The sequence below is a fragment of the Orcinus orca genome, chromosome 1, assembly GCF_937001465.1.
Source record: "Orcinus orca chromosome 1, mOrcOrc1.1, whole genome shotgun sequence".
Taxonomy (NCBI): Eukaryota; Metazoa; Chordata; class Mammalia; order Artiodactyla; family Delphinidae; genus Orcinus; species Orcinus orca.
In genome coordinates, this window is record NC_064559.1 from 148,231,055 (window position 1) to 148,253,004 (window position 21,950).

The 21,950-nt window shown below is 35.7% G+C and overlaps 1 protein-coding gene across 4 annotated transcripts in view; it reads right to left on the reverse strand.

Annotated features, from left to right (window-relative positions):
• TNNI3K (TNNI3 interacting kinase) overlaps positions 1–21,950 on the reverse strand; it is a 288,986-nt gene that overhangs the window by 195,443 nt on the left and 71,593 nt on the right. For all 4 annotated transcript variants that reach the window (XR_007474235.1, XM_049703161.1, XM_049703163.1 and 1 more), the window contains exons 8-9: positions 5,797–5,895; positions 1,888–2,026 (exon numbers count right to left, since the gene is read on the reverse strand). Coding sequence is in view for 3 of the 4 variants with exons in the window: in XM_049703161.1 (XP_049559118.1) it covers positions 1,888–2,026; positions 5,797–5,895 (238 nt within the window). In the remaining variant the exon portion in view is untranslated. The remainder of the gene's footprint in view (positions 1–1,887; positions 2,027–5,796; positions 5,896–21,950) is intronic.

Consider the following 21,950-nt stretch of genomic DNA (forward strand, 5'->3'; position numbering starts at 1 on the left):
GTCCTTTGATCCTGGAGACATGCTGATCATAAATGACACTCATTTTGACACCACTGAGCTTTGGAGTTGTGCAGAGGAATAAAAGGCTGAGGTTGGCCTTGATAATAAAGGAAAAATGTGAGCGGTTCCTGACCCCTTGGAAGAGCGAGGCAGTTTCAAAAACAATTATGTGTTCGGTGATTCACATTGGTGTACCTCTGCCTATCCTAAACCAACAGAATCAAAGAGACTGCTTAAACAAGGTCCAGACAACAGCATTCCTTGCATCCTGACAACACAAGTTGTTTATGATAATGCTATAGAAAAAATTCCTGAGTTATTATACACTGGCTCAGAAAATGATACAAACTACGTTTCTCAAACGTTACCAAATAAAATGGTCCTGTTTCCAACATGGAAATGAAATTGCCCTAGCCTCTTGCTACAGTTGTCTCTGGGAGCCTTTGTGTTTTCCTTAGAGTAATGAAAACATTGATTAGTTTTATTAACTGAATATTAATCTCAATTTTGGACCAAGGAAATGGCAGTTCTATAGATCTGACAACCTTGTGCTTTTGGAAATGTGCATCATTTCTGCTGCAAAGGCCAGCAGTTCTTACAGCTGGGCTTTTAATTAGGTCTCTTGGGGGTCAGAATGCTGGATATGCCTGAGAGAATTTAATGACAAGATGTAACTCTGAGTGAATTTGTGTCAAAAAATTAAGTTTGTGAGGAAGAGGAAAAAAAGAGAAAGCTTTTTTTCAATACTTTCAATTTTCCAAAATTCATTTTGTAATTAAAAAACTAAAAAGTTGCAGGAAATTCTATTCTACTAAATACATCTAAAATCTGTGTATTCTAAAGGTTTTTTTCCCCAACCTGATCACATTCTAACTCTATTTCCATTAAAAATAACAGTAGTATCAAATACTGGGGAGGATGTGGGGAGCAACTGGAACTCTTATATATAGCTGTGGGAGTGAAAAATATTGCGAACACTTTGGAAAGTTGTCTGAAATTTCCTAAAAAGTTAACCATGTGCATGCCCTTTGATGCAGTAATTCTCTCTCTTTCTCTCTCTCTCTCTCTCTCTCTTTCTCTAAATACACACACACACACACAACGAAGAGGGATTAACACATATATTCACAAGAAGAATTGAATGTTTCTGGCAGCTATATTCACAAAAGTCAAACACTAGAAACATTTAACCTTCCATTACAAGGAGAACGGATAAACAGTTAAATTGTGGGAAATTCATAGAATTTTCGGTAATAAAAAAGAGCAAATTATGATTCATGTAACAACATGGATAAAAGTCAAAATCATCTTGTCAATCAAAAGAAAGCAGTCACAAAGTTATATCAACTTCAAGAACAGAAAAAAAGCTAACCTATAGCAATAGAAGGCAGAATATTGATTATATTTGGTGGCGAAAGCTAGCTACTAAGAAGTGGGCAACAAGGAACTTTCCAGGTGAAAAATTTTCAACTTTCCAGATGAAAATATGTCTATATCTTGATCTGGGTGGCTTTTACATGGGTGTATCCACAGCAAATATTCACTTAAGTCAATATTCAGTTAAGATTTGAGAATTTTGCTATATGTAAAATTTACCTCAATTAAAAAAAGATTAGTGAATAACAAAAGTAGGAAAAATTTAGGAAAACCCCTTACTTTTACTGCAGCACCTAATACATTAAGAGTTGAGCTAAAATATGTAAAGAAGGATTAACATATAGATTTAATTAATATATTAAAAAAATAAATTATGACTTGTGGAACAAATTAGTACATGAGTACAAGATTAATCAACTTAGATTATTCTCTAATAAATAAGTAAAGTAGAAGTAAAAAGCATACATAAAGTAAAAGATAGCAAATTTCTTCTTCTAAACATAATCTTACCATCTGCTTTGTTGCCTTCTTCCACCAAGAGTTTCGCAATATTAAAGAATCCTTTTGCAGATGCTAGGTGGAGGGGCCTATCTCCGACTTCACCGCTTACATTTACATCAGCACCAAATTTCAAAAGGAGGCGGGTTACCTAAAGGATCCATGCATTTGAAATTAGTATCAAATGCCAAACAGTAATGCAATGCCTTCAGCAATAGGGAAGGAGACATATCATTTAGGTTTTCTCTTGGATAATTTTTTCCTGAAAATAACAGAAAATCCTAACTCAACTGGCCTAAACAATAAGGAATTTATTATTATATCACCTAGCAAGAAATCTAAAACTGGAGCAATTTCAGGGTTGGGTCTTCATTGTATCAATACATAAATAACCTTCTCTCAAGTCACCCATAATCTTCTCTGAACAATCTTTTCTAAAGTTTCCTTCTGGCCAGAGCCAGCAGTGCTTACTTGATTCTTGATTTTCATAGTGGTTCCATACATAGGTCACCAATGGTAATCTTGCTACTGGGGTTCTGGGTCCTTTTTTGATTTGTGAGTAAACAGGAGATAGCCACACTAGCCCCCAGCATCTTCCCAAATTAGCTGAGATTCACATCCAAGAGGACAGAGAGAGATGAAGTAAGAAACAACTCAAGAGTTTCCAGGGGTTGTTTCAGGTAATTTATGGGATTCCTTCAAATTATTTATATATTCACTTAGGAACCTTCCAAATAATTTCTCTAAAATTGACATTACCTCCCCTGTGAATTTTAGGACTCATCATAGTGATCCCAAGAGATAAGTTAGGATGCACCCGTGCCATTAAAATAACAGTTATGGGAGGACTCCTCAAAAGTCTTGACCATTGTGGCATCAGCATAAAAGTGAATTCAAGCTCTAAAACTATTTTGTGGCAGCAAATAAATATATCTTGAGCAGAAGCCTCTCAAGAATATGGTATATATTTGATAGAAATTCTAGGCGAAAAATTAGCTGGGTGGGATGTGGGAAAACTTCCTATTGCATGCAGTAGGTAAAGAACAAAGGTTCTGAAGTATGTCACCTTGAATAAATTATTTGGCCTTTTGAAAATTCAGTTTCTTCGTTGCTAAAATGGGAATGCCTCATAGAGTTGTTGTGAGAATTAAATAAGTTATTACACATAAAGCACTTAGAAAAGTGCCTGGTATTCAATAAATGATAGCAGATGTGGTAGCACCAATGTGGAACACATGTATTTTATCTATTTCTTGGCTAACGGGCAGACCAATACTTAATTCAAGAGAAACCTGAACACTCCTAAGAACCTTGCACTTAGTCTCAAGAACCTTGCACTCCTAAGCAGATATTTCCACTTACACAGGCTCCATAAATTCTGATTATGTGACTTTATAATGGATAGAGTTAAACTATCTTTGAAATCGATTGTCTATTAAGCACTATTATTATATACCTAGGAACTACTGCTGTTGGTAAAATACTCTTGCACTTAAAATAAGTAAATAAGCAAATGGCAAGGAACATGGCACATTAGGCACATTTGTATATCGAATGTGCCATTCTCCTGTCAGCATATTTTAGTAAATGACAATAGCTTCCATAAATTACTTATGTGCTGTCTTTGCACATAGAAAATGAGTCCCTTATCATAAAAGGGCCATCCACATTTTAGCATAATTTTATAATACTGTGACTATATATTCAGGGAAAGTAAACAAATTTAGGTCTCCACACAACATGCATAGAAGCTCTTTATGTTTCTGCTGGGTCATGAGGTTAATCGCCAAAGAGGATGACTCTACAAATAACAGGCACTGTGTATATCCTGTCTGTGCCTGAAGTCAGAAAAGTATAAAGTTTTTTCGCCACCTGAGTTTTGGACCCAGTACTTTCAGAAGCGTTTTCAGTGCTCAGCTCTCCAGGGCACCCCAGTGCAGTCTGAGCAGCCTATCAATGAAATGAGCAGTCTCCCCTAGTTAGAGGTCACACTTCGCAGGTCTGAGACTATCCAGGCACATGCCAGCCAGCAAAGGAATAAAGGCACAAAGACTAGAACAGCACAGAGACACAAGGAAGTTTGATTTTCAACTTGGGATCCTCAGGCAGTGCAATGGCATGACCTGTACAAAGGTAAAAAGGTATAATTCTGCTGCATAACTGAGACCAGATCTAGAGAGATAAAATGAGGAAGAGTAAAAACAGAATGTCAAAAGAACAGTTAAGTTTTGATTATCTAATTACATTTGTATTTCTGTTTTATTTGGTTCTATTGAGTTTCTTGAGTATAGCTAAAAGATGGTGTTTGAAAAGAGCATATAAAATTTTTCTTTCAATATGTTAAGGTTGAAAATCAACAGACTGTGGAATTACAGCACCAGGCCTTGAATTCTAGCTCCACTACTTCAGTAAATGGCCTGGACTTTATGATTTCGCTCACTGATAGAAGAGGGGTAAGAAGAGGCTCTTCGGTACAACAGAACGGAGATGGGTTTTGGGATCAGACAGACCTGAATACATACTCCAGCTCTTCTACTTATTAGCTGCATGACTCTGGCATGCTACCTGACCTGAGTAAGCTCCATGTGTATCGTTGATTAGAAGGGATAAATAACAGCTGATTTTAGGGTTGGGGCAAAATTAGAAAAAAATCCACATAAAGGCCTTAACATAGTGCCTGTCTCATAGTACGAGTTTGCTCACATGGTAACTCTTATTAAGTTCATAAAGTTGTCACGAAGGTCAAATGAAATTATTTGTTGAATGACGCTACATTGTAAACTTTAAAGCATTCTATACGTATCATTACTTAATTACAGATTATCAAAATTTATAAATATGTTTCTGATACATAACTATATATTTAAAGCAAATTATATATTTAAAGCACATTTAGTGATTGTTTTTTAGTTTATCTAGGTTATTCCATATATTAGTTTCCCATTGCCACTGTAGCAAATTACCACAAAATTATTGGATGAAAAAACCACATTGTTATTCTCTTAGAGTTCTGGAGATCAGAAGTCCAAAATCAAGGTGTTGGCAGGCTGCATTCCTTCTGGAGGCTTTCATTTCCTTACTTTTCAGCTTCTACAGCCTGCCTAAATTCCTTAGCTTGTGGCCCCTTCTTGTATCACTTTAATGTACTGCTTCCATTGTCACATCTCCTACTACTCACTCTGATTTTCTGCTCTCTATTATATGGACCCTTGTGATTACATCAGGTCCACCCAGATAATACAGGATAATCTCCCCATTTCAAGATCCTTAACTTGATCACATCTGCAAAGTCCCTTTTAAGGTAACATTCACAGGTTCCACAAATTAGAACGTGAACATGTAAACATATTTTGGTAGACATTTTTTAGCCTACCACATGCCAGGTTACTAGAAAAGAGGAAATTCCATTTCTAAAAGTTATCTTTTTTCAGAGAACTTTTGGAATGGGCTTTATGATTTGTTTTATTGTTAGTGTTAGTATCATCCCAGTGACATTTGTTGAGCATTTGCCAAACACTTTAAATTAATATTTCATCATAAGAGCAACCCTATGAGGTAGGTGCTATTAATATTTTTTTTCATTTTGTAGACAAGAAACTGAGGATCAGGGATATTATACAAGCTACACATGGTCATAAAGCTAGTAATTTTTCAAATTCAGGCCGATTTCTATAGCCACCCACTTACCCATATACTCTACTGCCTCCCTCGTGTACTAAAGTAGTCAGTAAAAATGTATAACTTGGTAGCTGCTATGTTTCTATGGATCTACAAAAGCTCTTCAAGGGGGGAACTGATGAGCAGATGGCAAAACTAATTCAAAGGATATCTTAAATATCCTTTCTTCGAACCTAGTACAGTTCAAGAAAACCCTGGAACACTTAAGTGATGCCCCAGGCTTCGGAAATGCCACTGACTTACCTGTTCGTGCCCATAGTATGCTGCAATGTGCAATGGAGTGAAAAAAACTGCATCTTGAACGTTGATGTTAGCTCCATGTTGCAGTAGTACATCAGCAGCCTGGACAAGAAGGAGAGCTGGGTTAGGAGATTCATTGGTGGCATCTGCCCATCAAAATTCATTTTACAATTACAATGTACAACTCTTCTGCGGGGGTCACCATCTTAAAACACAATTTTCTTCAACCTCCCTTCTCTGCAATCTCCAATGGCTAGCTTTGGCCTAGAAAATAAAAACCAAGCCCCTCACTATCACATTCAAGGTCCTGTCAATCTGATGGTATCCTTTTAAATGTATTTCCCATTACTCCCTTTCATAAACCCAACTGTACAAACAAACTGCACTCAATTTCCTACTTATCAGAGTCTTTGTTCACATTACTTCCTCAGTCAAAAGTTCTCTTCTGGGGCTTCCCGGGTGGCGCAATGGTTGTGAGTCCGCCTGCCGATGCAGGGGACACGGGTTTGTGCCCCGGTCCGGGAGGATCCCACGTGCCGCGGAGCGGCTGGGCCTGTGGGCCATGGCTGCTGGGGCTGCGCGTCCGGAGTCTGTCCGTGCTCCGCGGCGGGAGAGGCCACAGCAGTGAGAAGCCCGCGTACCGCAAAAAAAAAAAAAAAAAGTTCTCTTCTGTCCAATCTACAGATGTTTAAACACAAGCTAAATGCCATCTCCTCCAAGATTTCTTTACTTTCCCTCCCTTTGTTGCCAACTGACTTGCTAAAATTAAGTCTTCCTTCCTTTTAAATCTCATTTAAATTTTTTTCATGTCATTTAGAACATTTAAAAATTTATATACATGCCTTATCCTTATTAAAGAGCAAATTCTTTAAGGACAAAGTATATATCAAATTCATCTTTATAATCCTACACTAGCATGTTGCCATGCAAATAGTAATCATTCAACACGAATTTGTTGAATGAATGAATGAATGAATGAATGAGTGAGTGAAAAAAACTAGGAGCTATTGGCCAATGAAAGGCACAGATTGCCAACATATCTGCTCACCCTTTAGATTTCTTCTACTAAAGGTTCATCTCTAAGACTCTTTTCTCTAGAAAACTGATTGAAATCATTTCCTCCAGATGTGTTCATTTTCACTGTGAATTTTCTTAATGCACTCTCTATTCTTCAGTTGGTAAAATAATACACATTTGGGGAAATTTTCAAAAGTCTGTTAGACTTAGAAGAGAGAACATGAAGATGAGATCCAAGAGCTCAAGGAACATATGCTCCCACACCTCTTCTGTTCCTAGAAACAAACTGCCTCCTAAGTCAAGTTTCCTTGCCTGTTTGAATCAGAGCCCTTCAGAAGTGGTGAGGGGTCATGGACATTACATAACAAACCAGTATGTTTTAAAGAGGAAGAAATCAAGAATCAAAGGAATTAGGAAATTTCTCAAAGTCATGGAGCAAGTCAGTGTTAGCAGGGAAGTTAATCTCTAGTCTCTCACCTCAAGCTTTGTTTCCAAGTGCTCCAGAGTATTAAACAGTTCATTCATTCAATCATCCATTTGTTCATGTGTCAATACACCATTTATTGAGCATATATGAACTGAAATGATGTTATTTTACATGATTATTCTTACAGTTTATTCAATCAGTGGGGTAGCATTAGAACTGATTGTAATTGTCATACGAAGAGAAAAGGAATTCTTGTTGGAACAGCTGAAATTTCTGGTGGGTCCAAAAATATAATAAGCAGGTGTATAGGCTTCTATACATTCCAAGAACAATGCTTTTTGCTAAATTTGGATATTGCTGACTAATGATCAACAGAATACACAATGTGTACAGTGAGTTGTTTTTCTAATAAAAAAATTAAAATTACAATTAACACTTATTGAGGGCACATTATGTATCAGACCCTGAACTAAGTGCATAAATGGTAACTGGAATGCCTCTGATTCACTCCAAAACATAGAAAGATATGTTCTACTCTCCCATTTTAAAGGTGAAGAAACTGAGCCTCAGGGAGGCTTTGTAACCTATTTGAGGTCATACAACTAGTAAGAAGCAGAACTGGAATTCAAATTTAGGCCTGTTTGACTTCGAAGTTTCTTTCCATCAGGCCCTTCCTGTGACCTTGACCTCATTAACACTAACATTTAAGTAAATGAACTAACTGACTCAATCTCAGATAAGAGGAAGCTTTCTGAGTAGAAAGTAGAGTAGAAAGTAGAAGCTTTGTAGATTCAGCTTGGAAAGAATGCTGGAGCCATTTATATCAAATGTCTGGTATCTTAGACTTCACATGCCTGTGAGTTCAATCTTGGGAACCTTTAAAGGAGGTCACAAACGATCAAGGTAAATGAAGCTTTTTACAAATTCTCTTATTTTATATATAGCATAAAAGAAAGTAGACAGCATGAATTTTTATTGTAAAAAGGATTCTCAAATGTTAAAATATAGAGCCAATTTCTTAGGCATAGTTCTAGAACTTACTTTCATTCTAAAAGATAATGGCTTTTAGGCTTGAATAAATAGTCCAAAGCAATTTTTTTTTCCTCCTAAGTTTGCACTTATCCAGTCATTCAGAAGGTCAACCTTTTGCTGAACAGTCATTAATTATGAAGTGTTGGCCTTCTAAGAAACTTTCAAAATGTAAGTTTTAATGAAACCACACAGAGTCATTATTGAACTATAGGCTTTATTTAGTTTGTTTTAAAATTCAAGGAAATATTTAACTATTGAGAGCAATGTACACTGGAATTATCTGAATAATTTCACAGGTTATTTATATAAGTTGAATGCATTTATTGATTCTTATATTTCAAGTCATGATAGGGAGTGTATCTCCTAGCAATCTTATGGGGATATAATGTATCGTGATATACAAATACGCCTGTCATGTGGTTAAGACAAATGCACTCATATTGTTTAGGCTGGAACATATATCTAGCAAATCATTTTTTTTTTTTTTTTTTGCGATACGTGGGCCTCTCACTGTTGTGGCCTCTCCCGTTGCGGAGCACAGGCTCCGGACGCACAGGCTCAGCGGCCATGGCTCACGGGCCCAGCCACTCCACGGCATGTGGGATCTTCCCGGACCGGGGCACGAACCCGTGTCCCCTGCATCGGCAGGCGTACTCTCAACCACTGCACCATCAGGGAAGCCCTATCAAATCATTTTAACCATGCTTCCCCTACTCCAGAACCTGAAAGAGCTGGTAGGTCAACTTCACCTGTTTTCCACTACATGAAGTCCCATGAAGTCCCAAACTGAATCTCTTTTATTTACCACTATGCTAAGCAGAGAATAGGCATCCAAATAATGGTTGAATTGGACTGTATTTCTAGTTAAAACAAAAAAAGGAATATATATCTACCATCAGTCAGAAGGGAAGTTAAACATTAACAATTAGGACCCAATTATATGATAGAAATTTTAAACAATTCAATTCAACGAACATTTATTGATCATTTATTTTGAATTAACCTTTAGCAAATCCCAAGTGCCTGCTCCATGCCAGGAACTGTGACTGGAGTTTTACATACATTGTCTCATTAAGATTTTTGCAGGGCATAAAATTCTGTTGTATTAAAAATTTTTGAGAAAATACATAGTTTTGATTTCTTTCCCCCAAAACAATAACAAAACTACTGGTGAAATTGTATACTTGAAACAAGTCTTATCACAGAAAGGATATCTTAATAATCTTTAAACTCTTTATAGAAATGAATTTTATCATACTTAGATTTGTATAACTGACATATATATCAGTATTATTATTATTAAAGAACCAAGGGGCTAATAACTTGGGCTAGTAACTTGGTATCCTTTACTGATGGAAGAAATAAGCACCAAAAATGTCTATCATTAAGTGGTCATTTTTTGAGCACAAAAAAATGGATCAGAACCCTTTGTTTTGATAGAAGGGAATTACTGTATACATTACCCTTTAAAGATATTTTTATTTGCCAGTTGACTCCTCAAAATATCCAAGTAGAGTCTCTACAATTTCCAGGTTGTAATTTAAACACTTATTCAAACATTCTGCTTTCTTCCTAGAAAACCTCTGTTCTCTTTCTCTGCCTATAACATACCCAGTCTCAAGGCCAAGCTCAGTTCCCAGGTTCTCTGAGAACCTTCCACAAATCCTTTACTGTATTTAGCATTTCTTTCTCTAAATACTTATACTACTTATCCTCACAACTTAATCTTTTCATTAATTATCACTGTGGGTAAACGATTATTATAACAATATCAATTTTTTAAAACTATTTTTTCATGTTCTAAGCTTGTCTCAGTGAAGTACAAGAAGGTTTGACTCCAGGTTAAAAAGATTTTTTACCTGAGGTACTGGAGTTTAATCCTTCTAACTAAAATAGCCAGACCTCATGATTTAAAATTCCAGAGATTTAAAAAGTAATGCCTACAAGAACAAAGGTCCTCATTGTTCTTGTTTGCTGAATGTTCCTCCTACAGTAGGACTTTAACTTATTGAGTTGGTCCCATTTGGCTCTCCCTCTGAACTTCATCTTATGAAAATCAATGACAGTGATGAAGAAGAAAAAAAAGACTGTATCAATAGGGACTAAATGTCTCATGGAAGAGAAAGTAGAATACGGTAAATTCTACATGGGATAAAATGGCAATCAATCAGATTTGAAATTGCCAAAATTAAATATAGTGTCTTATACTACCAAGTAGACCTTCAATAAATATCTACACTTTGAAATTAAATTTTTCTGGGCTTTAAGTGATATCTCATTTCCTATGACTTCTTTGGAGTTTTCCTCAAATTCAAACTTACACTGATGTTTTCCTTAGGATTTATAGTTTGTTTAAAGCTACAGTTTTCTCTTCTGTATATCTTTATCTAACCTTTATTATTGAGACTTATAGAGAACAGAACCATGAAGCTATTCTGGGTTAATATCCATTTCCATTTAGTAGAAAATCTGTATTATCAAAGCTTTAGAGGAAAATGTTTTCTAAAGTTTATGTCTCAGGAATTCAAAATGATCCCAAAGATATTAACATGCAAGTGGATTTAGATTTGAAAATTTTCAATTATTTCCAGTTCTAACTTTCAATAACCGGTTCCAATTGTGTCCCATAGAACCATTGCCTTCTCTCCTAAAATTTTCAATTTCTTTTGAGAGTAGTCTACACCTTTCATTCACATATCCTCACCTCCTATTCAATCCTCAGCCCACCTACAATCTGACTTCAGACCTCACTTCTCTAGAACATGACATCAGAGGCCTACTAATTGTCAATTCCAATGGACACTCTTGGCTCTTTTCCTTATTTTAATACTTCTCCAGCATTTGTTACTATTTGTCTTCCCCTTAAGATCCGATCCTCCCTTAGATTGATTGACATAACGGTCTTTGGGTTTGGTCCCTACCTCTCTGCCAACTTCTTATTGTTCCTCTATAGAGGTGACTCTCTGTTCATCTCTTAAGTGTTTCTTAAGTGTTGCTTTTTCCTCACTAAATCTTATGTTTTCTCCTGATTTCCTTTGTCTGCTTTAATTCTCTTGTATTAATTAAGTTAATACATGGAAAGAATTTGGGACATATTCTTGGTAAGCTAAGAATAAGTATTCAGTATGTGGTAGTTATTAGCTATATCTTGCCTTATACATTCTCTAGTTGATTCTATCATTACTACTACTACTGCTACTATTTCTACAACACACACAGACACAAACATACACACACACACACACACACACACTCTCTCTCTCTCTCTCTCTCTTTCTCTCTCTCTTCTCTCTCCAGCTGCATGTGTTTTTCCCAGACTTCCTCCAATACAGGGTCTACCTTATTTGGCAACTCATAGTCTGGTTATATATTTCCCCTCTATTTCCCAATTACTTTTACTCTGGGTTTATACTGTCCCCTGCATTGATCTCATCTTTATCACTTGTCCTTTGATTTTTGTTAATGTGAATGAAGCATTAGAATGTGTGCTTTGAGAATATCTATGAGCTAAATGAGAATATCTCATTTAATGGTCACAACAATCTCATGGAATTGTTACTAACAGCCCCATTTTAAAAATAGGAAAAATAAGGTTAAGAATTACACAGTTTTAAGGAAAAGCACCAAAGTTTAAACTCAGACCTATAGGAGTCCAAAGTACCATACTACCCCATACTGTATTTTTTTAATTAAAAAAGATATTAATTAATTAATTTTTGGCTGTGTTGGGTCTTCATTGCTGTACGTGGGCTTTCTCTAGTTGCAGCAAGCAGGGGCTACTATTCGTTGCGGCGCGTGGTCTTCTCATTGCGGTTGCTTCTCTTGTTGCAGAGCACGGGCTCTAGGCACGTGGGCTTCAGTAGTTGTGGCACATGAACTCAGTAGTTGTGGCTTGCGGGCTCTAGAGCGCAGGCTCAGTAGTTATGGCACATGGGCTTAGTTGCTCCACGGCACGTGGGATCTTCTCAGACCAGGGCTCAAACCCATGTTCCTTGAATTGGCAGGTGGATTCTTAACCACTGAACCACCAGGGAAGTCCACTGTTTTTCTTCTTATGTGTGCTTTTATTTGGAGCCAGCTAGCAATTCGTTGCCATCTCAGATAGTCCTGTACAGGATATAGCTCTTGGTTGATGTTGCTCTTCAAGGATTTTCAAGGATACCTATATAGCCAGTATATCAATAAGAATGATCCTAGGCTTCCCTGGTGGCGTGGTGGTTGGGAGTCCACCTGCCGATGCAGGGGACACGGGTTCGTGCCCCGGGTTGGGAGGATCCCACATGCCGCGGAGCGGCTGGGCCCGTGAGCCATGGCTGCTGAGCCTGTGCATCCGGAGCCTGTGCTCTGCAGCGCAAGAGGCCACAGCAGTGAGAAGCCCGCGTACCACAAAAAAAAAAAAAAAAAAAAAAAGAATGATCCTGACTTTGTAATTGTTTGCAGATGACTGAAAAATAAATAAAGTTAAAACTTATTCTAAGTAGAAGTTGTATGTTAGGGATCTTGAAGAGTTATATATACAAGGACAAGAAGTTTAGGATTTTTCTTAAATTTTTTCCGTATGGGGTTTCACCAAGAGACTTCAAGTAGGAGCAAAATATATTCTGATTTACATCTTCAAAAGATCCTTCTGGTAAAAGTCTAGCAAATGGATTGAAGAAGGAGCAAAACTAGAGTGGTCAGTTAGCAGGGTCTTGCAGTAAGTTGAAAAGAAAGAGATAAGGATAAAAATGATCTGAGGTAGAAGTAGTGGCCTAGAGATGGAGAATGGGTGTTAGAGGCATTAAGATGGTAGAATCACATGACTCAGCATACTGGGGATGGGGAGAGATGATGGAAGTTATCAATAAATGATGACTGTAAAAGAGGAAGCCTATATGGGAAAATGAGCATGAGGATAAAATTGTGCCTAATTCATGAATTTAAGAAGTAGGAACATTACCTATATATATATATATATATTTTTTTTTTCTGTCTAGGTATTTTATTTATTTATTTATTTATTTTTATAGATCTTTATTGGAGTACAGAGTAAAGTAAGTCACCTATAGTTTCTATCTCTCCGATTAATCACTTGTCATAACTAGTTTCTTCCAATTCCCCTTAGCAGTTCATTGTGATCTTTTCCAACACCACAGCTGTTTCAATTAGGGTCAATGCCTCAATCAAATGTGAACAAAACTAGAGTTTTCAAACAACTACCAAAAGCTGTACCAGTTAAAAATACCACTAATTGCTTATCCATTTGGATTCAAGGCTTACATTACTTAGCATTTTAGATGGTAGCATTGCTTTAATTTAATAAGCACTTCTTTTGACTTTATGCTCTATTTTCTGTAGAATTTTTTATTTTTATGTATATATACTGACTTCTGGACACCCATTACAACTGTTCAGTGAGAACTCTATCATATAGTTATAGAGGTTTTCACTTAAAACACTATTTTTGTAATGACTTTTTTTTTTAACCTGACATAGCTCAAATTAAATATTTGAGTACAAAAGCTTATTGGAAAATAGTTTCTTCAGGCTGTCACAGAAATGAGGTTCTCATGTGATCTTCCTCTTATTATCTCAGGTTAAAATTAAATTTGGTTTGAAAATTACTCAGAAAATGATTCCACAAGATAATATTATCAAAGAAATTAAAGGGAAGCTCCATATTCTTAAGCTGTAGAAATACAGCTTAAAGATATATCAACTTATATACATATAATAAAAGAATTCCATTGATTATATAAATCTATAGCTTCTCAGGAAATTATGATAGCATAAATAGAAAAGCTGGTGGATGAAGAGTGATGAGAAGCCATGAGGCCAAGGCTGAAGATACAAGTGGTACCATTTTAGAAAAGTAATAATTAAAGCTAGGAGATAACACCCCTTCCAGAAGGTAAGAGGACATATTTGTGGGATATTTATGGCTAAAAAGTGGGAAGGAAGGAGAACAAAGGAATGCCTGTTAAGGAAGCCCATGGAAGAGAAACTTTTAAGAAAAGAGGGGCAAATTTATCTGAGCCTTTCAGCTAATCATCATCTTGCTGTACTATTTTCTTCCTTATAGATATACTTTTTTTGCAGCATTTCCTTATGTGAGGGTCTTATTTTAAAATCCCTGGCTGAGAAAACAGGCTTTCAATGTTCACTGTGTTATGAATACATCATGTTCTATGCATTTCAAAAGCCACAATTTTTTTCTTATGAGGTTTATTTTTATAACTTGCCAAAGGTCCAACATTTTTCACTATATTGCTATTGTAGAGACTTGAAAACTGTAGTACAAGTTAGGCTCACTTTCAGTGATGTTCCTCCCAACACTGCACACACTCTGGACATTATAATCATGGAGAGGTGCGAGTACCATATGACAAAGAGTTTTCTCATGACTTTTGTTCTCCAGCCCAAGTCACCTATTGAAAACATGTAATTTGCCTCTACTTGAAAAATCAACTTCTACATTACACTTTGAAGGTGAGTTGCAGTAAATTAATAGAACGTAAGAAGGAACACATAAAGATTTTGGCTCTTAGATAAAAATGAGTAATAAGAATCCTTCTAAAAATTATTTCAATGATCAATTAATTTCCAGCAGCTAGAATTTAAAAACAAAAAAGACAGCATCAACAGTTAATGAGCTAACAGTTAATGAGTTAACAGTTATGAGCACAGTTAATGAGTTAACAGTTATGAGCACAGTATATGGAATATTTAGTGATTCCCTTTTTGAGCTTCCTCATTAATTAAGCCAGAAAATTCACTATTTGTTGAACTGCAGGATACTACCTAAATTTGTTTTAGAACAGCAGATGTAGGTAATCAATTACATCCTACAGGCTCTTTATTTAACAAAATAATTGAAAATGTTGGTCTGCAATAACTTAGAATAAGTGACACAATGATATTGGTAAATCCACAGTTGTAAAAATATTTTAACTGATTATGAAACAGTATGCATTGACAGGTATAGAAATCAATTATAGATAATTTTCTTTCTAGATAAGAAGTTTATTAAAAGAACACACATCGTTCAGTCAGAGACCTATTATCAGGACAGAAAACAGTAGGAATAATGGTGGTAAATGTATTAACCATTCCATTGGTCATGTTAAACTAAGATAAATACAGAGTGACTAAAAATTGAAGCCTACAATGAAAATGAAAAGAAGTGCAATATGAAATCTGCCCAAGTAGTTTTGGCTTCAGACACAGAAAGGGCCAAGAAATAACTGTGGGTGGTATCAAGTCCAGACTTCTCAATCCCTTCACATGTGTAGCAAATGACAGAACCTGGATACAAAGAAACCTAGGCAGTCTGGTTCCAGAGCCCACATACCTAATGACTATGCCATATTATACTGCTATAGCCAAAAAACATTGCTCTAGAATCCCAGTTTCTCAAACATTTTAAACAATTTTTCAAACTTTTACTTAATGAACTCAGCATAAGTACTCAGCAGAGGTACTATGATAGAATTGGGTTGGGTGGCACCTGAATGTAAGGGGCATGAGCTTAGCACTCCTTCCTTTCTCCTTGACTAACCTCTGAGGTACCACTGGAATGCTAGACATCCAGAGAGTGCATACTGGAAATCATTTTTAAACAAAAGAGAGTTGCTAGTTTTTGGAGAATAGAATTGCCACTATATCTACCTGCTAGTCCTCTTTGATTCTAAGAAAAGACAGGGCCAAATAACGTGAGTATAGAATCATGCCAAGTTTCTTGGGTTAATAGAGCCCTTATCTTCCAGACATAACACATAATCCCTCTATAAATCCATCTATGTATATATTTGTTATTGTTTTTGAGAAAACATAAGTGGTATTATTATCTATGAGGCTAAATAGTACCCTTGAGTGTGGGCTTGACATTTCTCATGAATAGAGCATGGCAGAAGTTATGGAATGTCACTTCCGAGATTAGGTTACAAAAAGACTGTGACTTCATCTAACTTGCCCTCTTTTGATCTCTCCATTACTCTGTCTGATAGAAACCAGATGTCTTATTATGAGCTTTCCTATGAATAGGATCACATGGCAAGGCACTGATGTCTCTGGATAACAGCCCGGGAGGATGAAGCCTGCCAACAGCTACAAGAGTGAACACAAAAGTGGATTCTCTCCATTTAGTCCTTGAGATGACTACAGCCCCACCCGAAACCTTGTGAGAGACTCTAAGTGAGGGGACCCAGATAAGGTACCCTGAGGTTCCTGAGCTACAAAAATGGCAAAATAACAAATGTTTGTTGCTTTAAGCCACAAAGTTTTGGGATAATTTTTTATGCAGCAAAAGTTAGCTAATATACTATTGTGCCTGTCAATTCATTACTAAAAATATCCAGGTCATAACTGACTTCTACATTAAAATAGTTCCTACTGCCCACTTCTGAATATTAAAAGGGGAACAGCAGTGCAAATCAACAAATATTTTTGAGCACCTAAGTTTTCTAAGCAGTGTGCTAGGTTCTGGGGATCAAAGATAAATTAATTGTTCAAAAGCAATATACAGGCTAGTAGAAGAAACAAAACAAAATGACTATGATATAAAGATGGATTTGATGGAGATAATATATGGGCTATCATAACAAAAGAAAGGAGGTATAAGTTATAAATTTCGTCTGGGAAAGATAGATAAATCTGTAGAGGGGGAATGTACCTGGAAATTGAAGTAAAAGTTTGCTAAGTGAAAAAACGAAGATCAATCAATTCATTCATCCCTCAAACATATTTGATCATCCAACAGTACCTAGCACAAAATATATGTTTGCCAAATTCTACTATTTCTTAAAACCTACTTCAAATTCTACTTGCCTCATGAAATCTTTTTAGACCTCTAGGTTCATTGATGTCATCACTGAGACAAGTGATTAAATATCCCAATAGCTTTAGAAAGACATTGAGGCTTTATAAGAAGAATTTATTATAGATACCCTCCCTGGAATTACTGAATCAGAATTGCTAGATACTAAAAATCTGCATTAAAAAAAAGCTTCTTAGATGCATCCATTATGGAGTAACAAGGACTAGTCTGGAGAAGCCAAGGTAGCTAAAATTCATAAGACAGAGTACTAGACACAAGAAAATTGCATAAAGAGAGAAATACAAAGATCTGCAGAAGGTATCCTTAGAGGGTAAAGCTGAGCATTGATTAGTGTGTGCTTGTGAAGCAACTACAGCTGACTGGGAAAAGAACCAACAGAGATTAGTGATAATTTTGCCCAGTGCTCACACAAGGCCAGCGATAATGCCTATTCTCATCACCCAGACTGGAAAAGCTCATGATTCATGGGGCATTGGGTAAAATACTCACAACAGACTTCCCTCAGTGCTCAGTAGTTGGTTATTAGCCTTGCCCTGAGCACTGCTCCATTCTCACCAAACAAATCTTAAAAGCTAGACCTAAAAGGAGCAAATTGTTTCTAAGTAAGTTAACTGCATCCCAGTAGAGATGGAGGGGTTGTCTTAAGACTATTTATAGGAATTCAAAATATCTAGCACCTAACAAAATAAATTTTATAATCTGGAATCCAATCAGAAATTAATAGGAATGAAAAAGGCCAGAAAATATGACTTATAATGAAGAGAAAGAGTAATCAATCAAAACTGACCCCAAATTGATCCAGATGTTAGAGTTTTCAAACAAGGACAATAAAATAGTTATTAATACTGTATTCTATATGTTTAGAAAGTAGACGCACAAAAGATATAAAAATGACCAAAATCAAATTTTGAGAGATGAAAGCTATAATATGGGAGATAAAAATGCACTAGATGGGATTAGTAGTATATTAAACATTATAGAAGAAAAAGTTAATAAACTTGAAGATACAGCAATGGAAACTCTATTAAATGAAATACGGAGAGAAAAGAGAATTTTGAAAAAATGAAAAGAACATCATTGAGGATTTGGATAACATCCAACAGACAAATGTTCATGTAATTGAAGAGGAGACAGAAAAAAGTATTTAAAGGAATAATGGCAGAAAAATTTCCAAAGTTAATGAAAACTATAAACTCACAGATGCAAGAAATTTAATAAACCCTGAACACAAGAAAGAAGAAAACTATACTAAGACAAATCATAATTAAATTGCTCAAAATCAGTGATAAAGAGAAAATCTTAGAAGGCGCCAGAGAAAAACACACATTGAGGGACAGAAATAAAAAGGACAGAAGATTTTTTGTCAGAGATAATGCAAGTAAGAATACAGTAAGTAATAGGTTTAAAATACCAAAATTGAAAAAAAAAAAAAGTAACTTAGAATCCTATATCTAGTGAAAATATCTTTTTAACACAATGAGGAAATCAAGTCTTTTTCAACCAAATAATATTATGGGCAAGATACTTGAACAGACAGTCCACCAAAGAAGTTATACAAAGGGCAGATAAGCACATAAAAATATGCTTAACTCATTGGACATTAGGGAAATATAAATTAAAAGCACAATGAGATACCACTCATTCCCTATTAGAATGGTTAAAATTTAAAAGATCGAATATACCAAGTGTTGCTGCTGAGGATATGGAATAATTGAAACCCTTATGCACCGCTGGTAGGAATGTGAAATAGTACAACAGTTTGTCAAAGTACAATCACTTTGGAAACAGTCTGTCAATTTCTTAAAAAGTTATACATAAACCTACCAAATGATCTAGCCATTCTACTCTTAATATTTGCCCAAGATAAATAAAAGCACATGTCCATACAAAGACCTGTATAGAAATCTTCATTGCAGCTTTACTTGTAATCCCTAAAAATTGGAAAGAACTCAAATGTCCAGCAACAGGTGGATAAACACTGTGGCATATCCAAACAATGAAATCCTACCTACTGACTAGACATCTTATTTGATCATTTATCATGTAACTGACATTTAAAATCTTCACATTTATGGATCCTCAACCCTCCACATTCCATTTTACACAAAGATACACACACATGATATTCTTCCATTGTTCCCCATCACAATGAAGTAGAAATCCTTTACTCAGTTGCTGACACCAGAAACCCAGGAGTTTTTGTTGACACCAACTTCTCCTACATCCTGCTCATAGGTAACCCATCACCAAATTAGTTTGATTTTTACCCTCTAAATATTTTGCAAATCTGTGTTTTGTCTCTCCATCTCTACTAATGCCACCCATACCCAGGCAATCATTATAGATTATTGCCTCCAAATATACCTGCCTGCATAATTCTTCAAATTCAGTTGATTTTAAACATTGTAACTAGAGTTGTTTTATCAGAATGGAAATCTGATCACGTTATCACTTCTTAATGGCTTCTTATTACTCTTAGGAAGGAGGGAGAACTCCTTAACTCAGTTTATCATCCAACCCAGGGAGATTTTGAGAGTAAAAGGGGGTTCACTTAATCACACCAGGCCAACAGGTATGAACAGGAACTTTCCTGAGGAATCAGGAGTATGAGTCACTCTACAAATAAATCCATTGGTCACCTGGCCCCCAACCTTTTTCTCCATGTTCTTCCTTTTCCACCACATACCCCAACTCTATCAGCTCCCATCCACACACACACTTTTACTGTTTCCTCGATGTATTTCCTATAGTCAGAAAGTTTTTACACATATGATTTCCTCTTCCTGGAAAGCTCTCTCTGTGTCTCAACTTCTCATCCATAAAGTGGAGATAATAATTCTACCTATTCTGAAGGGCTATTTAAAGGATTAAGAGTTAATATATGTAAAACACTTAGTACTTAGCTAGCACTAAAGGTAATTGTTATTGTTACTACTGCTACTATCAGTATTATTTCTTTTTCTCTTTACTTGCTTAACATTTACTTAGGTCCTTGAGTTATAAGCCAAATTAACAGTTACTCAGAGATTCACTCCTAACCTCAATGACTATGGACATATTCATTTTAAAAATGCTAATTGTGTGTCTGAGGACAACAGAGAGAAAAAAACAACAACAAAGGTTATGTCTTTGTTGAGCTTATATTTTAGCACAGGAGACAGATGGTAAAGCAGAGTAAATAAATAATAGGCTGTTATATAGTGATCAGTGCTGGAGAGAAATAAAAGAGGAAAGAGAGTAGAGAGTGCCAGAGATTTGACGTTTCATTAAAAAATGATGATCTGGGAAAACCTTATTGAGAAAATTCCATTTGAACCAGGATCTTAAGAAGATAAGAGGGTAAAATATTCAGTTAGTAAAAAAGAGCAATCTAGACAGTGAGAAGAGCAATACAAAGGCCCTGAGGCAGGAGCATGCCTGGTATGTCTGAGGAACTTAAAGTTGAGAAACAACAAATAATAAAAAGGTGGAAGTTACTTTTCCAAATTCTAAATGAAATACATTTTAAAAGGCTCACTCAGGCTGCCTTGTCAGAATAGGCTGAGGGGAAAGGGCAGAAGAAGGGAGACTAAATTACCCTCTTTAAGGCATAGGACCATGGTGACATTCATAGCTCTTATTACAGTGGCAATTCTGTTTGTTTGTGTGATTCTTTGATTGTCTATGTTTTCCACCAGACTGTAAGCTCTGTGAGACTAAGTTTTACTCATCATTAAATTACCAGTGTCAAAATACAGATATTGGAACCTATTAGTTCCTCAGTAGATATTCGTTGAATAACTGAGTGAAAGAAAGAATGAATACATATTATTATATTCTACTCTTTGATTTCTTTACCACATTGCAAGCTCCTAGATGGCATTTAAAGTTATATTTTATACTTTTGTCCATCTCTACCACAACTAGACTACGTTCTTGTGTGTAAATGCTCAGTAAGCATTTACTGACTTGATTTGTTCTTCCCTAGTCAATTTTTACATCTTCTACACTATAAATATTCTTGAAGAAAAATTTGTAGAATAACAAAAGAAAAGTTTTATAAGTCAAGATAAGCCTTAAAAAGTCTAAACAGGGAACATGAACTCTTAAGGTTTACATATTGCCGGAAACTATGAAACTCACACAAGGGAGAACCAATGATGATTATTTTCTTGTCTTTTGGGAAATAAGACTTTATAATAGAAGTTTATTTATAATCATAGCTGTAAAATTGCCTCTAGGAAAGCAATAATAATGGGGCAAACTATCTTGTTTTCTAACAGATCCAATTAAAACAAGAAACTAAAAACTCAGTCATATTTGTCAAAAATACACTGAGAAAATCAAATCTACAATATTTACCAGTCAAGTCTCAGTCCAGTTTACTAACGTTGCAATGTACAAATGTAGGCATTTGTTGACTGAAATATGCAATAAAAATATATTTTTGCTTGGGAATACTTGATACATTTGAAATGCACAATAAATACATTATTCATTCTCTAGTGGTTCTTCGCTGGGCTGAAAATATATAATGTTTTTAAACACCAGGCTTAGGAATAGCAGGCCAATAATGGACTCTTCACTGTCTCTGATTACTTTTTCTTCTCTAAAGACACCTTTACTTGTAAACTTGCTGTTATAAGCTCTCTTTCATTATGCCACAAATTCCCATTACTAAATCATGACAAAACCTAATTTCTTTCTATAAACACTTTGTATGCAAATCATGGACTATGTAGCATTCATATAAGAGAGAAGTTCCAATGAGTTGTGGCTTCTTTCCAGAAATACACTTCCATATACTTGTATTTTGGTCACAATTAGTGGAGGTTTAGTAAAAGATATTTTGTGACTCTTTCATGATAATTATTGTAGTAATTATAA